This window comes from Juglans microcarpa x Juglans regia, chromosome 7D, assembly GCF_004785595.1.
Source record: "Juglans microcarpa x Juglans regia isolate MS1-56 chromosome 7D, Jm3101_v1.0, whole genome shotgun sequence".
Lineage (NCBI taxonomy): Eukaryota > Viridiplantae > Streptophyta > Magnoliopsida > Fagales > Juglandaceae > Juglans > Juglans microcarpa x Juglans regia.
In genome coordinates, this window is record NC_054606.1 from 22,213,377 (window position 1) to 22,232,308 (window position 18,932).

General features: G+C 41.2%; 1 protein-coding gene across 1 annotated transcript; it reads right to left on the reverse strand.

Annotated features, from left to right (window-relative positions):
* Nucleotides 1-11,976: 11,976 nt before the first annotated feature.
* Nucleotides 11,977-14,194, reverse strand: LOC121238408 (transcription factor bHLH91-like). The gene is made up of 3 exons (XM_041135258.1): nt 13,172-14,194; nt 12,617-13,039; nt 11,977-12,493 (listed from the first exon to the last, which is right to left on the reverse strand). Exons 1-3 carry the CDS (start codon nt 14,144-14,146, stop codon nt 12,377-12,379), a joined length of 1,515 nt encoding a protein of 504 aa, XP_040991192.1. The 5' UTR covers nt 14,147-14,194; the 3' UTR covers nt 11,977-12,376.
* Nucleotides 14,195-18,932: the final 4,738 nt, after the last annotated feature.

The window sequence follows — 18,932 nt, forward strand, 5'->3', positions numbered from 1 at the left end:
GGCCCTTCAGGAATGGGTCTCGGCTTTCTTAGGCATGGGCCCTATGGGAATGGGTCTTCCTTCACAGTGGGAATTCCATCCTTCCTCATCCCTATCGATTCCTCTAGTTCTCGTCACTTCGGGTCTTCTGAAACCCTTCTCCCTCTGTTTCTTGGAGACGACTCGATATCTGCCGATTCGGCTTCCCAAGGGTTGTTGAGAGGAGCGGGCGGCTCCTCGTTCCCGAGGGTTAGTAAATGTGTCTCTTCGCCTCTATAACCGTCTTACTTCTCGAGGCTTGATGAGATGTGCAGACTATGCCTCTGACTGCCCTGACACCTTTTTGGTGCGTGTCTGGTGTTCCTTCGCCCCTCTGACTGCCATCTGTGCAGCTTGGCGCTATCGGCCATCACTGACCCTGGCATTGTTTCGCTTCTCGAGCTTCCTCCCACCTATTTCTTCGCTATTTAAGCCAATCATCCTCCCCCAGTCTTCTTTCTTTCTACCCTTGCCTTCCCGACCGTTGCTTCGCTTTCTTCCTTCGCTCTCAGTTTCCCAGCCACTCTTTCCTTCTTGTCGTTCCTTTTGTTCAACAACCTTCTCCTCGCACACTCGATGGCTTCCATGGATGTCGCTACTTCTCTCTTTGGTGGTAGACATTGGGTATCCTCCGTTATTGGCACTGACCTTAGGACGTTTGGCTCTAAGTATGGGATTCCCTCCTCTATGATTTTGGAGATGCCACGGAGTGAACACGCAGTGGGTTCAGACGGCACTGTGACGAGGGTAGCTTTGTTCCAGTTGATGTTCGCCAACGGCCTCCGCCTCCCGTTCTATCGCCCTGTGCAGGAAGTTTTGAACTTCCTCGGGTTGGCTCTGGCTCAGCTGCACCCCAATGCGTGGCGTCTCTTGATCTCTAGTTGCATCATTTACAGGATGGAGCTGAGCAAGACCCCCAAACAGTATCCCAATTTGACGTCAAGGGAATTCTTCTATGCTTACCGGCTCGTCTACTGCCCTCGCAGCATCGTCAGCTTCCAAGCCCGGTCTTCTGCTTGCAAGATAGCTTCTCTCGAGCAGCGTCATTCAAGTATCAAAGAGTGGTCGCGTAAGTTCTTTTTCACGTCCGAACCGGGCTGGGAGTACCCTGAAGGGGAAGCCCTTCACAAAGAGTTCCCTGTTCAGGCAAGTTGGGGGTACCCTCTGTTAGCCGAGAGCTTGGAGCTTACCCTCAACCGGAGGGAGGAGGCTCGGTACGAGTTCGTCACGAGCTGGGTGAGAGCCCATCCCGGAGAATCAAACACTGAAGTCGTTCTCTCCGACGAAAACATCCACGGCTACTTGTCGTCCCCCGACCGTTTGTACGTCTTAGGAAAGAATTTTCTGGGTAGTGTCCAGCCTCCAGACGCCCACCCCCTCACCGAAAGAGAGCTACACGCCCTTCCGATGGTCAGGCCAAGCGGCCACGGGTGCGGCATGATTCTCCCCTGCCGAGCAGCGTTGCCAAGGGTTCAATTCCATCCGTGAGCCGAGCTGGCGAGTCAGGACCAAGCGCCCCCTCGTCTCAGTGCCGGGATGTGCCCCAGCAGATGCTCCGGCCCCCTCATCATGCGCTACCAGCTCCTTTCAGAGGGGCCCAGTTTCTGCCGACGGTCCTTTCGCTTCCACTAGTTCCCGCGTCACGGAGCCCTTTCAAAGCCCGCTACCCCCCTTTCAAGAAGACTTGGAGGCTTGCAACCTTCAAGAGGCCTTCATTGCCTCCCTGGTGCACCCCTTTCCCCACTAGCCGAGCTCGTTTGCAACCTTCTCCTTCTTCGAGGACACTCTCTATGAGGAGATTGCTGTTGTGCCTGCTCGAGACAACTTGCCGACCTGGCTACGAATGGTTGAGCTTCCTCCTTCCAAAAATCCAGTCTCCGGCAAAAGTGGAGACAAGGAAGACGATGCCTTTTTGGGATCCAGGCTTCTTAAGGGAGTGTGAAGCTCTTCACCAGCCTCCGGTTCAGGGGGCAGCAAGTTGGCCCTTACACCACGCGGAGACAAACATTCCCAGGGACTAGGCGGGTGACCACGGCAACTCTATGTGTGAACCGGGATTGTGGGAGACAAAGCCTGGTCCCTTCGAAACTGGAAGCCCCAACGAGGGGTCTAGCGGGTCTTCCCTTCAAGACGAAGAAGGATGGAGCGTTAAGGGTGATAATGCAGAGGATCCGGTTCCCGAAGCTTCCCCCGCCTCGGTTTGGATCATGCCAAAGGTTGCTCCCCCGGTCATCGATCTCAGCAATGATGAAGAGTCCCCAGTTTCGACTCTAGTGGCACCCAGGCAGTGTGACGAGACTTGGGAGTCTCTTCCAAATTTTTCTTGGCAGTTGGTGACTGCCAGCCCCTCATCCTCTTCGGGAGCAGAAGGCCCGTTGCCTCCGCTCTCAGGTTTGGATCAAGCCAGGGCCGAGGCTACCGAGTGGTTGGCCTCATGCTGAGGCCCTTGTTCGCCCACGTATGCTTGTACTCTGCAAACTAGCTTTATTCCTGGCTACGGTTTATGTTGTCTTGTGACTGAGCCCTTTTTTTTGTTTCCTGTCTTCTTAGGCCACAGGCCAACTTGCCGGCTCGATCGGGAGCGAGCTGGGGGAGCTGGAAGAGGCCAATAGAGGGCTCAGTTCCTTGGGTCGCTTCAATTACTTTAAGCGGAAGTAGGCGAACCAGCGGATAAAGGAGCTAAAAACGGAGCGAAGGGATTTGCAGAAGGAGATAATGCTCCTTAAGGACCAGAACTGGGACCTGGAGGTCGCTATCGAGAGGCAGAAGGACAAAAAGATGAGGTTGAAAAGCCTCATTCATGACACCGAGCTGGAACTGTCTCGCGTGGCTTAGGAGAAAAAGGGACTCGAGGAGGCCCGCCTCTCCTCCGAGAGCGCCCTAATCACCCGGGAAGCTGAGCTGAATGCTTCCCAAGCTCAATTGGGGTCGGTCAGGGAAGAGCTATTGAAGACCTGAGAGGAGACAGAATCCCACCAGAATGAGGTCAAAGAGTTTGACCAAGCTCAGGCCTCAGCGGTCGGGCAGTGTTCGAGGTTGCTGTTTCAGACCTTTAGGCATTCTCATGAAGCCCGACACCTGAGAGATCAGTTGCGACGAGCGAATGCTCGGGTCAGCGAATTAGCGCAGTCCGGGATCTAAAGAATCTCGACCTTCTCTCCCGTGATCGGGAGATTGCCAATCTGAAGTCTCAGCTGGGTGATGTCGACCGGTTCGCCAAAGAGATCCGGACCCGAATCGAGAATACTAACCCCATTCGTGATGCCTCCTGGTCCTATGGTTATAGCGACGACCTGAAGAGAATGCAGCAACATCTACTACAGCATCCCGAGCTGGACCTACGCACCTTGTCCTTGGCGTCTCTCCCTCCCGGTCCTAAGGAGCAGGCTTTCATTAGATTTTTTGGGAAGCCCGGATATCCTCCGTTCCTCCCTGGTGGTCCCTTAGCCCCTCCATCGTAGCGATTAGGCCTTCCAAGCGTCTCTTGTAATAGTTACATATGTATTTTTTTTTTGTTTGATGGGCACAGACCTTGTACTCTGTATACTTTGATAATAAAATTTTGATAATGCAAAGGACTTTGTGATCCCTTTCTCTTATATTTTTCCCATATTTCTTCTTCCTTGTAAGGACTCGACTTATCTAGGGCGGGGTCCAATTCCAAGTCCTGGGACACAGAAGGTACCCCGTAGCTTTAGCGGGTCAAGGGACCCGTCTTCTTGCGAGTGTTAGGACTCGTCTTTTTACCGAGTCAAGGGACTCGTCTTCTTGCGAGTGTTAGGACTCGTCTTCTTATCGAGTCAAGGGACCCATCTTCTTGCGAGTGTTAGGAATCGACTTTGTCAGGGCAGGGTCCGCTTTCGAGTCCTGGGACAGGGAAGGTACCACGCAGCTTTACCGAGTCAAGGGACCCGTCTTCTTGCCAGTGTTAGGACTCGACTTAGTCGAGGCGGGATCTGGTTCCAAGTCCTGGGACAGGGAAGGTACCCCGCAGCTTTACCGAGTCAAGGGACCCGTCTTCTTGTGAGTGTTAGGACTCGTCTTTTTATCGAGTCAAGGGACCCATCTTCTTGCGAGTGTTAGGACTCGTCTTTTTATCGAATCAAGGGACCCATCTTCTTGCGAGTATTAGGACTCGTCTTTTTATCGAATCAAGGGGCCCGTCATAGGCTTCCATCTGGGAAACTTTGAATTTGGGAGGAAGGGGCATAGCCAAGATTTCTTCACTGTAAGGGAGTCAGAGCTGATTAGCAGTTGGTATTTTGAGGTGCATTTCGCGCCTTTCCTCTTCCGCCGCAGTGTCCACCAAGATTCTTCGCAAACCCTCTTGCTCGTTGCCACTTGGCTCTGCGCCTCCCGCCATCTCCTCGTTCGTAAACTTAAGGGCCGTGTTTTCTTGGCAAAGCATTCCGATCTTTTCAATCAGCTTCCTAATGGTATCCTCCATGCTTGAAAGTCGTGCTTCCATTGTTTCTTCCTCGCGGTCTTCCCTTCTAGTAGCCTGGGACCACATCGCTGCCGGCATGCGAAGTATACGTTGTTATGGAAAACTTATCCCACAGACGACGCCACTGTTGATGTCGTGTTTCACATGTACCTGCAACTAAGAAGAAGATGAGGCCCCGTGGCCTCCGAGATCACTTCTATGCCAAAGTCAATTGATTGTTCTTTGGAGAAGGGAAAATACAATGCAGAATAAGAGTTGCACCAATTGAATCGGGATCCTCCCGTAAGAAGGTTACCCCTATTTATACTTGAGTCGGGCCTTCCAGTCGAGGGAGATCATGGTGCGTCAGATGCCAAGCTTGCCACCACTCATTCGTTGTCGCCTTAGCGGGGGCTAGTCTGCGGCCTAGCCAGGGATCGCGTAGTGTCTATTGTCCTACGTCTGTGCGGCCACCACCTCTCTATCATGCCAAGAGATGTCAGATTGCAGGTAAGCCGTCCTTGGCTAGTGGGATGCTCCACTGTGTGCCGGATTTCCTGACATCGATCTGGGTTAACTCATTCCTGGGATTTGATACTCTGGGGTCGGGGGTATGACGATGTGTTGCCCACGGGCCTGGTAACTCAATTTGGCAAACCCTGATCCTCCCAAACCCTGAATGGCAGGCCCGGATAGACCGGATGGACAGGCCTCGATAGACTGGTCAAGTGCTTACTCGACTTCCCGACCTTCTCGCCCCGAGTCCTCGGCCCCCTACTCGGGCCCGGACTTCGCGGTTCAACCTTCCTAGGCTTGAGCCCTTCAGGAATGTGCCTCGGCTTTCTTAGGCATGGGCCTTACGAGAGTGGGCCTTCCCTCACAGATACAATGGAAGCATACAAATTTTACTAAATATTAAAGAAATAATCAATGAATTGAAACACACTAGCAAGTTTATATAGCACACTTGATTAACATGTATAGAATTTAGGTAAGTTCGAAATCTTGAATGAGGATAAAATTGTTTCAGTTCATTGAGACCTAACTCATTTCATACTGCCTTTATCATGTAAGACTACTTTTGGCCTTCCCAAATATTTTACCTTTTCGATATGTTGTCATCATTTGGTGGTGGGTCTTATTTATTGTTAGAGAAATGATATCTACAGTTATGGAGTGCGCAAGCACTACGCAATCTTTTTGAAAACATTGAGTAGATACATAAAAAATAATAATTTTTTAATAGTAAACCTCACTCTTTTTCGAAATGATTGTGTAGCGTTTGCATATTCCACGACTGTATATAGCATTATTCTTATAGTTATAGACCCCTTCTTTTCTCCCCAATTCAATTTCTATAGTATAGATCTGGTTTAAAATGCAATAAGGGCAAAAATATTGAGGTCATTTAGGTTCCTTATGATGGGTAAATACACTAACACATCCTTATTGCAAATGAGATTTCACGGCCAATCAAGGATCATATGATGAAAGGAGTGTATCCACCATCTTCCATACTTTTAAATGCTGGGCAGCATCCAAAAAGATTACTTCCTACAAAGGATAAACATGCTGCCTGTTACTGCAGAGCAATACAAGGTAGAAAAAACTGGGGAAGTTCAATAATCAATCAGAACATCCAACAACAGATAAGTATCAATCCGATTCCACATCAGCTACTAAAACCAGGAAAAAAAAAAGCCCAATCTCTACTAAGCTTCCCCAGGAGAATAGTTTTTGCTTCTCAAACAAGAAGGAAGAACAACCTTCACCGAAAATAGACATAGAAACAGGTGGCAGTCTCAGATTCTATGTCTATAGCTACAACTTGCATTCTAATCCTTCCATAATTCAATTTAGAATCTTTTCATACTATTCTTCATAAGTTTTCTTATTAATCACCAATCAAATACTGACTATGATCAGTGTCATACAACTATGAACAAGATACAACAAAGGCATTTGATTCAGTTTGCTTCAAAATTTTGGCAGGAGTATAACTATTACTGAGAAAAGATTCTACTATCTTAGCCAGAAGGCACAGAAGAATACCGAACCTATGTCATTAACACTGCAAAGCAATTTTAAAATCTCAAGCTCCTCATACCATAATCTCTCAACACACCTACTGATTCAGGAGAATCCAAATCAAATGATGCTCAGTTGTCAGATTGCACGTTGATCGCGCTAGAATACCTTGAGGTGAAAGATCAGCGCAAATATATTAGGAAATCTTGATTTTTCCATGATTGGGGCAGTTTGGACATGTTTCGGTATTTTGGCTATAACTTTGGCTTTGGGTATCAGAATCGTGCATATGACCCAATTCGTCGTCAGTGTGCATCATTTTTTAGGCCAAATTTCACTGTTTTCCCCTCTGAATTCCTATTTTTAGTTAATTTTTGCCTTTTATGGTAATATTTCATTTATCGTTTAGGAAGTGATTTTGAAATCAATTTAGGCCAGATTTTTAGCAGATTACTTCTTTTATTACGTATTTAGTTTGGACATGTTTCGGTATTTTGGCTATAACTTTGGCTTTGGGTATCAGAATCGTGCATATTATCCCAATTCGGCTTCAGTGTGCATCATTTTTTAGGCCAAATTTCACTATTTTCCCCTCTAAATTCCTATTTTTAGTTAATTTTTGCCTTTTATGGTAATATTTCATTTATCGTTTAGGAAGTGGCTTTGAAATCAATTTAGGCCAGATTTTTAGCAAATTACTTCTTTTATTACGTATTTATTTTTGGTGTGAATATTGAGATTTTGCTATTTTTTGTAAAATTCTGATATGGTCGATTTTCAGCTATTATAGCCCGGCTTGTGGTTGATTTCATCATTCTTGGATATTGATAATTTTGAATTGAACATATGAGTCATTTTCTTTGAGTTTGTGGACGATTCTCTTGCATTCCTTCCCTGTAAATTATCTATTGAAACTAGCGTACAGAATAATTATTATTATGTCCAGCGTCACCTTCCCCATTCCCCATATTTTGGTCCATAGTATCTAGGGGTGTACAGGAACCGACCGAACCGGCCACAACCTACTGGAACCAGCTGCCGGAGTCAAGAACTGGCTGCAACCGGTGAAGAACTGGTCGGCGTGCGACGTATATTTACTCAAACCGAAGTTGGTCGGTTCGGTCTCGATTTGAACCACTATCAAACTACCAAACCGGCCGATGGTATATATTAGTTTGTCTTATATATGAAATGAAGTTGTTCCACTTAAGTTGAACGACGTCGTTTTTACCTGTATTTGTGTTTTAAACACAACTGAAATGACGATGTTTGGTATGTATTAAACCAAATGGAGTTGTTTTATCCTTTACTTATGGAAAAAAAATAAGTGAAACGACTAAATCAAACCAAACGGCGTTGTTTCGATATTATATCGTCTTCTACCTCCCTTCTTCCCCAATTGATTTCAGTTTCTCTCATCCTCTCTCTCTCTTCTCTGCAACTCTCTCTCTCTCTTTACTCTCTCAGACCACCATCGCCGCTAGATCAAACCGTGAACCGACCGAGAACCACTGGAGTCGATAAGGCCGGTTTCCCTCCTCTCCATCGACGAGTTACGGTTGGTTGCTCCTCCCTATTTCCTCTCGTCGATTGGCGTCAGTTTGGCCCAAAAACCTTTCCCGAGGCGTTGGCTTTCACCCCTAATAGTACCTATTCTAGGTAGGGCAACTTTAGCTTGAAATCCCAAAGAATAGGGAAAGTCAATAAACTTGAGAGCGTGGCCACTCCGATGATTTTGTTTCTAAAATTAAACATCTCCCAAGCTTCGTGTACCTTAGAGAAACAGAAACAATTGTTCATTGATGAGCCTCAACAATTGTTAATGAATGCATGTACAACTTGCCTTGCCACAATTATGTTTACACACCAACTACCACAAGAAAGCATCCGAGTAGCTGGTAATTTACTCTATATCTCCTTCCAAGGAAAATAATTGACAGCAGAATTTCCAAGCAAGAAAAGTCTGAAAATAATTAAAAGAATTTCAATTGGTGAAGTAGTTCAATATTACCTTTTAAAAAAAAACATAGTTAAATGGTCTAATGCCAGCATGAACTAGTGGGCCTATCAATACTAGATTTTGCGTAGATAAATATAGGATGAAAAAACTGATTGGATCACCCCTTTAAACCTCAAACTCCTAGCTTTAGCTCTTCAAAATCAAACAACGTGTTCCGCACAACAACATTAATGGAGCACTAATGAAACAAACAAATTAAAAAATTGTTATAAAAAATGCCTTTTACCTGAGACAAAATTGGAATTGATGCTCTAGAAAGAATTGCTGATCCAAAAAAGGAAAAGTAATAAAATATATCAGATTAATGACCACAAAGAAGAAATAGCTAGATATCAAAGGTACATTTTAAAGGCATCAGAAAACAAATGAATGCAGTAATGCACATAGACCGGCCCCAAATCCAGCAACAGTAATCTTTACAGTATGCACTCAAACAAAAAGTATTCATTTAAATGAGTATGGCTTTTATCTCTCCATCATCTTTGCCTTTTATCTCTAGCTGCCATTCCAGTAGCAGCACCAAGGGCCTCCAAGAGACCAACAGCAAGAAATGGAGCTTTTTGCATGGAAAGCATTTCATCTGTAACAATGCCAGCATAATATTGGAGATACAGTATAGAGAAGTAGACAACTACATATCTAAAAGACACAATTTAGAGTAAAACACAGGGTAGCCCATAGTGGAGAACTTCAGGGCTATTCTACAATTTGGCCGAAGTTAGATATGATTATATTTTGCTGGACCACACAATCGAAAGCCAGAAACGATAGAAGAAGTCTAAGACAGCAAAGTAGGAAAGGTACAAAAAAGTAGGGGTGACAGTTGACACATAAAAACTAATTGGGAGATCTGAATGGTGAATGGTGAACCTAGGGAGAAATTCCTACCATCTGGAGGACTTAGGCAAGGGGATCCACTATCCTCTTACCTGTTTTTGCTATGTGTAGAAGGATTTAGTTTGTCATTGGAGCAAACTGAAAGTGCAGGTAATATTAGAGGGGTAAAAGTGGCTAAGGGGGGATGAGGATTTCTCATGTCCTTTTGCAGATGACTGTATTATCTTTGGGAAAGCCAGGTTAGCTGAATGGAGAAGGCTTAATTATTTGTTGGAGATTTATGAAGCTGCCTCAGGCTAATGTATTAATAGAAATAAAACTGCTATGTTCTTTAGTTATAATGTGAGTGTGGAGTTGAAATTGCAGTTGTTAAAGGAAGTGGGAGCCAGCAGTAGCAGTAGTTATGAGAGGTACTTGGGGTTGCCAACTATAGTAGGGAGATCTAAATACAATGCTTTCAGAGGCATTAAAGATAAGGTATGGTAGAAGTTGAATGGTTGGAAAAACCATTTCTTATCCTTTCCTGGGAAAGAAGTTCCTTTAAAAGCAGTGATGCAGGCCATTCATACTTATCATATGAGTGTGTTTAAGCTTCCTGTGAGACTGTGTAAGGAGTTGGCTTGGATGATGGCTCGCTTCTGGTGGGACCATATGCAAAATGATAAAAAAAAAAAAAAAAAAAAAAAAAAAAAAAAAAAAAAAAAAAAACTCATTTGAGAAGTTGAGACAAGATGGGGTTGGCAAAGGATAAAGGTGGCTTGGGATTTAGAAACTTGGAGTGTTGTAACCAGGCTATGTTAGCTAAGTAGTGCTAGAGAATTTTCTCAAATCCATTTTCTCTGGCTGCCAGGGTTCTTAAAAAAAAATATTTTAAGAAATCTAATTTTATGGAGGCAAGGTTAGGGAATAGACCCTCTTTAATTTGGAGAAGTTTGTTAGGGGACATTTGATCTGTTAAAGGAGGGGCTTGTTTGGAGCGTGGGAGATGGTCAAAGTGTGAGGATTTGGTGGGATAGATGGGTCCCAAAACCTACTATTTTTTGTATTCAATCACCAGTTAAAATTCTTAACAAAGACTCTTAAGTTAATGAATTGTTTGTTGAGGGGGGTCGAGGTTGGAATGAGGGTCTGGTCAGAGCCATTCTTTGTAAAGAGGAAGCTAAGCTAATGTGGGGTATCCCTGTTAGCTTAACTGGTCTTCGTGATAGGAGGATTTGGTTTCACTTAAAAAATGGAGTTTTCTTTGTAAGAAGTGCATATCACCTAGAGATGGAAAGAAAGCAGAGGGAGAGAGGGGAGTTCTCCGGTGTTGATGATTTGAAAGATGAGTGGAGGAGGTTGTGGAGGCTGAATGTTCCTGGTATTATGGAGACCTTCTTGTGGAATGCCTTGAATGAATGCCTTCCAACTAAGAAGAACCTGTTTATGAGGAAGATATGAGTCCCAACTTTGTCCTGTCTATATAAGGGGGTGCAGTGCTACTTCAGATGTGTGGTTGGAATTCCCTGGCCCAATTCAGAAAGGGTATTGCTCAGTAGGGGTGGGCAGCGGGCCTTGTCCCAGTCTGCCCCGCCCTAGTATGGTGCGGGGCGGGGGCAGGTAGCACCCCTGTTGTTCAGATGAGGATTTTATGATGATGTGGGGATCTCTAAGTAAGAGCTTATCATAAGTATTAGAATGGGTGGTTGTTACTATGAGATGTATATGGATGCGCAGGAATGAGTTTGTTTTTTAACAAACTTTCACAAGTCCAAGTGTTTTGTCACAAGGTGCAAAGAGAAGCCTAGAGGAGTTCCATAAGGCACGAGAGAGGCCTAGATCAGTAGTTGATTCCCAAAAGGTGGAGAGAGATCAGATCAAGTGGAAGGCACTAGAAGATAACATAATCAAGCTGAATTGGGATGTTGCTTTGGATTTGAAGTGCAGAAGGATAGGTGTAGGTATCATCATCCAAGACTTAAGGGGGGAAGCATTGATTTCTCTATGTATGAATAAAGATGGTGTGTTTACACCAGTGGTGGTTGAGAACCTAGCTCTGTGGAGGGCAATGGAGTTTTGTGTTGAGTTAAACTTGACTGATGTTATATTTGAGGGGGATGCACAGGTAGTGGTGAAAGTTGTTGATAGTAAAGATGATATGTGTTCCTGGTATGGACAATACTTCACAGAGAGAGAGAGAAATTAACCAAACCAATCCATGGCACTCAGCAACAAATTAAGGTAAGGACAATGATACCCTTCCAACTGGTTAACAACCAGTTTACAATTAAGACAATAAAATCATTTTGCAAAATTATAAGATAATATTTACATCATTTTTTATTAAACTTTTTAGATTTTTATTATCTAAGTTGTAAATTGGTTGTCAACAAGTCGGAAGGCTTTCATTATTCATATAAATATATATATATATATATATATTTATATATACAACCTGCAGCTATGCCATGCATGCAATTGTTCAGGTAATTAAAGAAGCCATATATACACAAAATCAAATCTAACGAGATGATGGTCTTGGGGATGAAGTAGCTAGTAACTAGAGCATCAAATCTGGAGTTGTGACTAATAATGTGCTATATATAGCCTTGGTCAACTATTAGATCAAAATCAATGGCCAAATTTAGATATGGAGCTTCAAACAATGCTCACAACAAAACGCTACTTTTGTAACTTTATAATTTGACGTAAGTATGTCGGTTTATTTTTATAAAAGTAATTTCACAATCTGACGTACAACATCGAGTCGTATCAGTTAGTGGATTTATTTTTGTATAATCTCTTTATAGCTAAAGTGTTTTCCTTTTATTTTATATCATAATTAAAAAAGATAGTAAACTTAAAAGCATATTACATAATTACATAGCAGTCTTGTAAATATCATGTCCTCCCCCACCAACTTTATTTATTATATTACCTAATATATATTGCCATGTATATCATGTACGTATCCGCTATATATCATACTGAACATTGAAAACTCGGAAGATCAATCGGAATTGGACGGACATCTTCTTCGATCGTCCACGACCAGGCCATGCAGCTAATTAATAGCTGCTGGTTGGTTGATTAATATTCATGGCTGCAGTACAACATTGTCTGTCCACAACCTCAATGAGCTTGTTTGCTATGGAGCTCGCGTGCACAGAAGACCCTTCATATATCTGCACCCAAATGGCCAAATCAATCAAACCACAAACCCTTCTTATATATAATGTATGTATATGATCGATGCAGATTTTTTTGGCGAGCTGACGACAATGAAGTTGGAATGTATATATACCGACCTTGGTGTTGAACAAGAAGCTGTAGAAATCGCCACATTGGCCGCCGGCGATATGATGGAGATCCAGCTGAAGCTCGTCGAGGGCTTTGGATACAAACAGCAAGAAATTGTTCTTCCGCTGAACGAGCTTGATGGTCACCTCGTCGTCGATGATACGAACATCGACCTCGGTGTCTTTGGATTTCCTCTGAAGCCATGAGCTCCTCAAGGATCCATTGTAGGATTGGCCATCATGAGGGTCACCAACAGGCTTCGTGTTGCAGTTCTCCACATCCCCTGCCGTGTCTCCTGCTTCAGTCTTTTGCCTCTTCCTTATCTCTCTCCCACATCTCTTTTTCTCCACCAGCAACTTCAGCTCATTCACTGTCCTCAGAAGCTCTTTGATGTATTCTATTGCATCTAACACCACAGATGCCCTGTCAGTCTTTTTAGTTTTGATTGTCCACCCAAAACAAACACAGACCCAAGAATCAAATATCGTCATCGAAAGCAAACCAATAATGCAAATCATTTATCTTTCATCAAATTAAATCAGATACATGTGGAACATTGATACCTTTGTAGGGTTAGGGACAAGGCTTCTCAAGGCCTTATATTTGTCATTCAAGTTTTGTCTCCTTTCGCGCTCAGTGGCAAAGTGTTTGGTTTCGCCATCCCTGGCTTTTCCAATGCAGCCCAGGTCCCTACTGAACTCCAGCACTCCATTCTCAAACTGCCTCACATCCCCATCTTGGTACACACCCCCATTTCCCTCTCTTTCATCCCCTCCCGTGCCAAACAAGGAACCGTTCCTTGAGCACGGCAAGCTGTAGCCATTGGGTAGAGACTGGCCGAACAATTGCCTGAACAAAGGAGGCTGCGGAGGCAGGTTTAGATGGAATAGTGGGTCGTATAAAACGGAGGCGCCAGAGGCGCTGTCCGCCCCAGTTGGAATGTCTCCCAGAAAGCCGAGCTGGGAGCTCTGATAACTAGCGGTTGTCTTCTGTGCCGGGTTCGAGAAGGAGATGGATGAATTGGGGAGTAAAGAGGAGGCTGAGCATCTGGGCAAGTGGAAGAGATTGAGGAGGTCCGGTGTTGGGGGGTAAGGGCTGTTTGGTAGTGAAGAATAATCGTAGCTTTGGTGGCCATTTTGAATGTCAATTTGCCGCAACTGTTGTTGCTGATCTTGATGGTGGTGATGATGGTTGAAAGGATCCATCTCTTGCATCTCATGGACACCGTAAGAGCTATCCACGAGATGGGTATTGCTGTGGTTGTGGCCGTTGTAGGAGCTGTCCATGTTAAATCCCAGATGCTGCTGGAGTTCAATCTCCATGGCAGCAGCAGCAGCAGCAGCCTGATCATGAATAGAAGTCTGGTTGTGGTGCTGGTGCTGGTAGGAGAGCTCCTCCATGGAAAGTCTCAGATTGTCTTCGAAATTGTTGTGGGTGCAGTTTGGGACCGTTTGGGAAAACCCATCCTCTGCTACCGCAACAGAAACTGCATCCTCCGACATGGGGTTGGGATCAAAGCAGCCAGTCTCCTCGTACATTTTTTGGACCAGACTGATATTTTATCTCCTGCCTTTAAGGGTCTCTGTCTGCATCAATCAAAGCAAAAAAAGCCAAAAAGAGAATGATAAGTACAAGGGATCGATGTTGAAGAACAGAATATTTCACAAAACGATTAAAAGCTCTTGAATTTGGATGAACAATGATAAACAAAGAGAACTCGCTTAAGAACAAATTTGCAAACAATTCAAGAGCTTACAGGGAAAACCCAGATGGAACCACCAATTTGGGAATATGAACTAAAGAGATCAAGAAAGAGAGAGGAAATGGTGTCTCCGGAATTCCACCCACATATATATATATATATGGAGAGAGAGAGAGAACAATACTAAAGCAGCAGCAGCAACAACAACAACAAAAGTGGAGGAGACTGGAGAGTGGTAGATGAAAGGACGGAAACTGCAAACATCTGGAAAGGAATTCTTTTTCTATATTTTAAACAAAAAATTATTATTTTCCATTTTTATAAAGGAGAGGTTGTTACTGAGATTCCCGTCAGTGGGGACCAGTCATGATAATCTCCGTATTTTCTGAATCCTGATACTCAACTAGCATGAATTGCTGTTGCGCCCCCCTCTCTTTCTTTCTTTTCTTCACCTTTATGCATGTCTGCGACTGCACGTTAGCGTCTTCCTGTCTTCTCCGCATTCCCTGTAATAGTATTACTCCAAGCTTCGTATTATTATAAGTACCGGCCAATGTCGGGTTTACAAATGGATTTATAAAATAAAATCATAAAATGTAGGAAAAACATATTTTATGACTTTTTTCCACTATATATTTGTCTCATAAATTAGTAAATCTTGATAATTTGTATCCTTACTAATACCTGACTATATATTAAAATTAGTTTAAATAAGGGAATGTGACATTATTGTAATAATCATACCTTAATTTGCTGAATGTACTGTGTACCAAAATTTGAAAGTTTAAAAGCGCAAATTGACTATATACATATCCCTTGTCATATATATCAAACGAGAGAAAGATTTAGAAGTTGTTTGGGAATAGAGATGATTTCATCTCGTCTCAAAAATTTTCGTCTCGTTTTCTTTTTAAACATCACTCAAACATAAATACTTTTTAATTTTAAATATTAAAATTAGGTAAGCTTCCATTAAGAATATTACATATATGCCTAAGGAAGGAAATAAGTTAAGAAAACTTAAGTTAGAAAACTTGAGTGGAAAACTGTCCTACTCCTAACTAGCCTTCTAGCTAACGTATGCAACTTTAACTTTTCCAATTTTGGAGACACAAGGATCGGTTGTTCAAAGAGAGGAGACGTATACATCATCATCCAAACAAAATCTTAAACAGAGGAATTATAAGTTGGAAGCAAAAAGGCAAATGGACTAACCCCTAATTGGCATATTTCTCTCACATGAACAATGCAAAGAAAACAAGGATTATAAATATTAATTATTTGGTCAAATTTATTGGAAATTTTTCTATCTTTTTTACTAGGAAAATATTCATATATGTCATAAACATCATCAAAAACAAATTGCTAAAGATTGAAAGGATTTTTTAATCCAATACTATAGAATTGTGGTATACTAAAAGACTCGATGAAATAATGAGAATACTTCTGATTGTTGAAGATAATATCAAATTAAGAAGATGATCAAAACTTGAAGAATGCGAGCCGGCTCAAGTTTTCTTGTAAATAAAAATCCGAGCATGTTCCATTACTATGATATTAATTATTATGAACTATGAAAAAGCCCTTAGATGAGTTTAAAAAGGAGTTCATGAGAATAAAAATGATGAAGACAATATTAGAATTAAATGTGACATTATTTAGACAAGAATGGCATAGTATGTAATTTAAAGCAAGTGCTTCGGATTCATGCAATTCGTGATTTTACTGCAAAAGAGTGTGTTTAGTTTAATTAGGTGGGAGCCAAAATTTTAACCTACACTATCGAGTAGTTAGACTCTCTGTGGGCCCCCACACATGGTTGTAATCCCCGCCATGCAAACCGCCCGACCAAACTAACCAATACAACCGTCTACTCTTTGACAACACGATCTCTATACATATAAGAGAGAAATGACAGTAGTAATAGTGTGCTTTTAAAAATAAATAAATATTTAAAAAATTAATTATTTAATAGTAGACTCTATTTTTTTTTTTAAAAAATACTCTGTACTTACATAACTCATGACTATATCTAATATTACTTTATAATATATTATATCCTTTTTTTTTTAAAGATCGAAAAAATTTACAAATTGATTTGATTGATATAAGATATTTTATAAAGTATATCTAATGTCTTACGTCAAGCAATGTCAGCTTGCAAACTCAGTTTAATAAAAAAAATGATTTATACACAATATTTTTCACAATACTTTATCTAATTATATTTTAAATGAGAGATATTTTTATAAAATATCTTATAAAAATAACATCATTTTATAAAAATACTTTCATTTTATACTATTTGCAGTGGCTAGGCAGCTTTAATCATAATTGGAAGGTCTAAATCATCGTAATTAAGAGAAATAGTTTTATGTTACACTTTTATTGGCCGAGGGGTACTTGCTCCCTTAAGTACCCTTAGGGATTGGTTCAGTGTAAGAACCTTTGCCTAGCCACTGCAAAGGGTTCTAGCACTATTAGAACCCTTAGATATTGGTTCAAGTGTAAGAGCCTTTGCCTTGGTGGTATGTCCATTTCAAATCTAAGGTTAAACTCTTTGGTATAAACAATTTCTAGAGACCATGTCTTATCGGTAAAAAAATAATTATTTATTTGATCCATACAATGAGGATGCGTTGCACACGAATGTGGAATTTAACCGTGGTAATTGCATGTTGCGTTTATGAGATTGAGTAATGGTGGCAAATCATGTTAACGGGTTATGTTCGTACTGTGTTAATGCATGAATATTATATTATATGGGTCAACACAAACACGACCTATTAAGTTTAACGTATCAAAATCTCAAACCCTAACATGACTTATTAATATAACAGTTTGACACGACACGACTTGTTATGACTCATTATTAATTAATCAAAACATGTTTTATGTTAATGGGTTAAACTGACCCATTTCAACCTATTTAATTTTAACCTAATTTACATAATTTCACATAAAAGTTAAAATCACAATATATTTCAAAAACATAAAACTAACTACTAATAAAAAATATAAACATTTTTCATCTGTTAACATCTAATACAACCAATATGACAATCCAAATAATAAAGACACAAATCCAAAATAAAATCTAAACAATAAAAACACAAAAATCAAAATCACAACAAAACCAAATATTAAACATAAGTCCAAACTTACAATAAACAATACAAATATAAAAACCAAAATAATAATACTAAAGTACAATCCCAATAATAATAAACAAAACTAAACATTTGATTGATTTATAGAAGGAATTGAAGCATCCTTCCTGATCTTGTTGATATCTAGCTCCATAACATCTTCAATTTGCTCCTTAATAATATTGTTCTCACCTACTATCTTAGACATTTGACATAACAAAACAAAAAGGAACATGAAAAATCAACATGGTGAGAAACCATACAATTATTAGAATAAGTCTACTAATGTTTTTAGCAGAAAGCAATTCTTCAAAAAGAAGGGGGGAAAACAACATATGCCATCAATAAATCATATTCACATTTTTCTTTTATAGATTGGATAGTTAAATTGAAAATATTGTAAATAAATTGACATAAAGACATGATGCTAATATATAATAGTAATGCATCCGTATTACAATGCAACAGCATGCACATCCTTTATTTATATTCTCGTTAAATTAACTGATTAAAAATCAGCATGTAATTGCTGGCACCATCACAAGTACTACTGATGTATTAAATAAATGCATGAGCAACAATAAAAAGCTAATAAAACAAATGTGTTGTGAACCATCACAAATTCACAGGTCCGTCTTTAAACGATACAATTTCAGCAGATATATTACTAATAAAAAGCTACGAATAAGAGCACAAAATAGAATCGTTGTGAACCCAAAAAAAATTCTAAAATTCATCCACAAAATACTATCTTCTTTGGTTCCATTTAGATCGACCATGTGCCTTTCTTCCCAACTCTTTGGTAGTTTTGTTTTTAGTTAAAATTTGTAAACAAATTCAAGCATTCAAGCATTTCTAAGAACAAAAATAGAACAGAATTGTTATGGCACTACTTTAATGCAAACTCGTGTGGAGAGTCACAGAAGAAAATTGGAACAAAGAGTACTATAGTGGATCATTTTTACTAAACTTAGGTTCATAGTGCTCAGATTGTAGTCACCTTGTATGTCGATTATGTACAATATTGAATATTCTAGGTTTTAGATGTCAAAAGATAAACAAACACACCTCCAAATAGTAATGAACATTCGCATCTCAAAACATGTCAACATTCTATTATAAATGTCAGCCAACGTAGATAGATTATACAAACCACTTACAATATACTAGTACTCCAACAATAACGAAGCAAGAAGATGATGAAGTAAAGAGGGGGGACCAACAAAAATAAATAATCCAAAACTGAAAGATAAAATACTGTTGATGAGTTGAGCCGATTGAAGATCTCTGTGTGAAGAAGAGAAGAGGGGAAGACCGATGGACTGGTACATCGTGAAGAGCTCTGTGAAGAAGAGCTTTGAGTTGAGCCGATTGAAAAGCTTTGTGTGAGGACGTCAATGGCCTGGGACTCCGTGAGCGTCTGAGACAGAGAGAGCTCTGGGACACCGATTGAAGAGCTCATAGTGAGGCTAC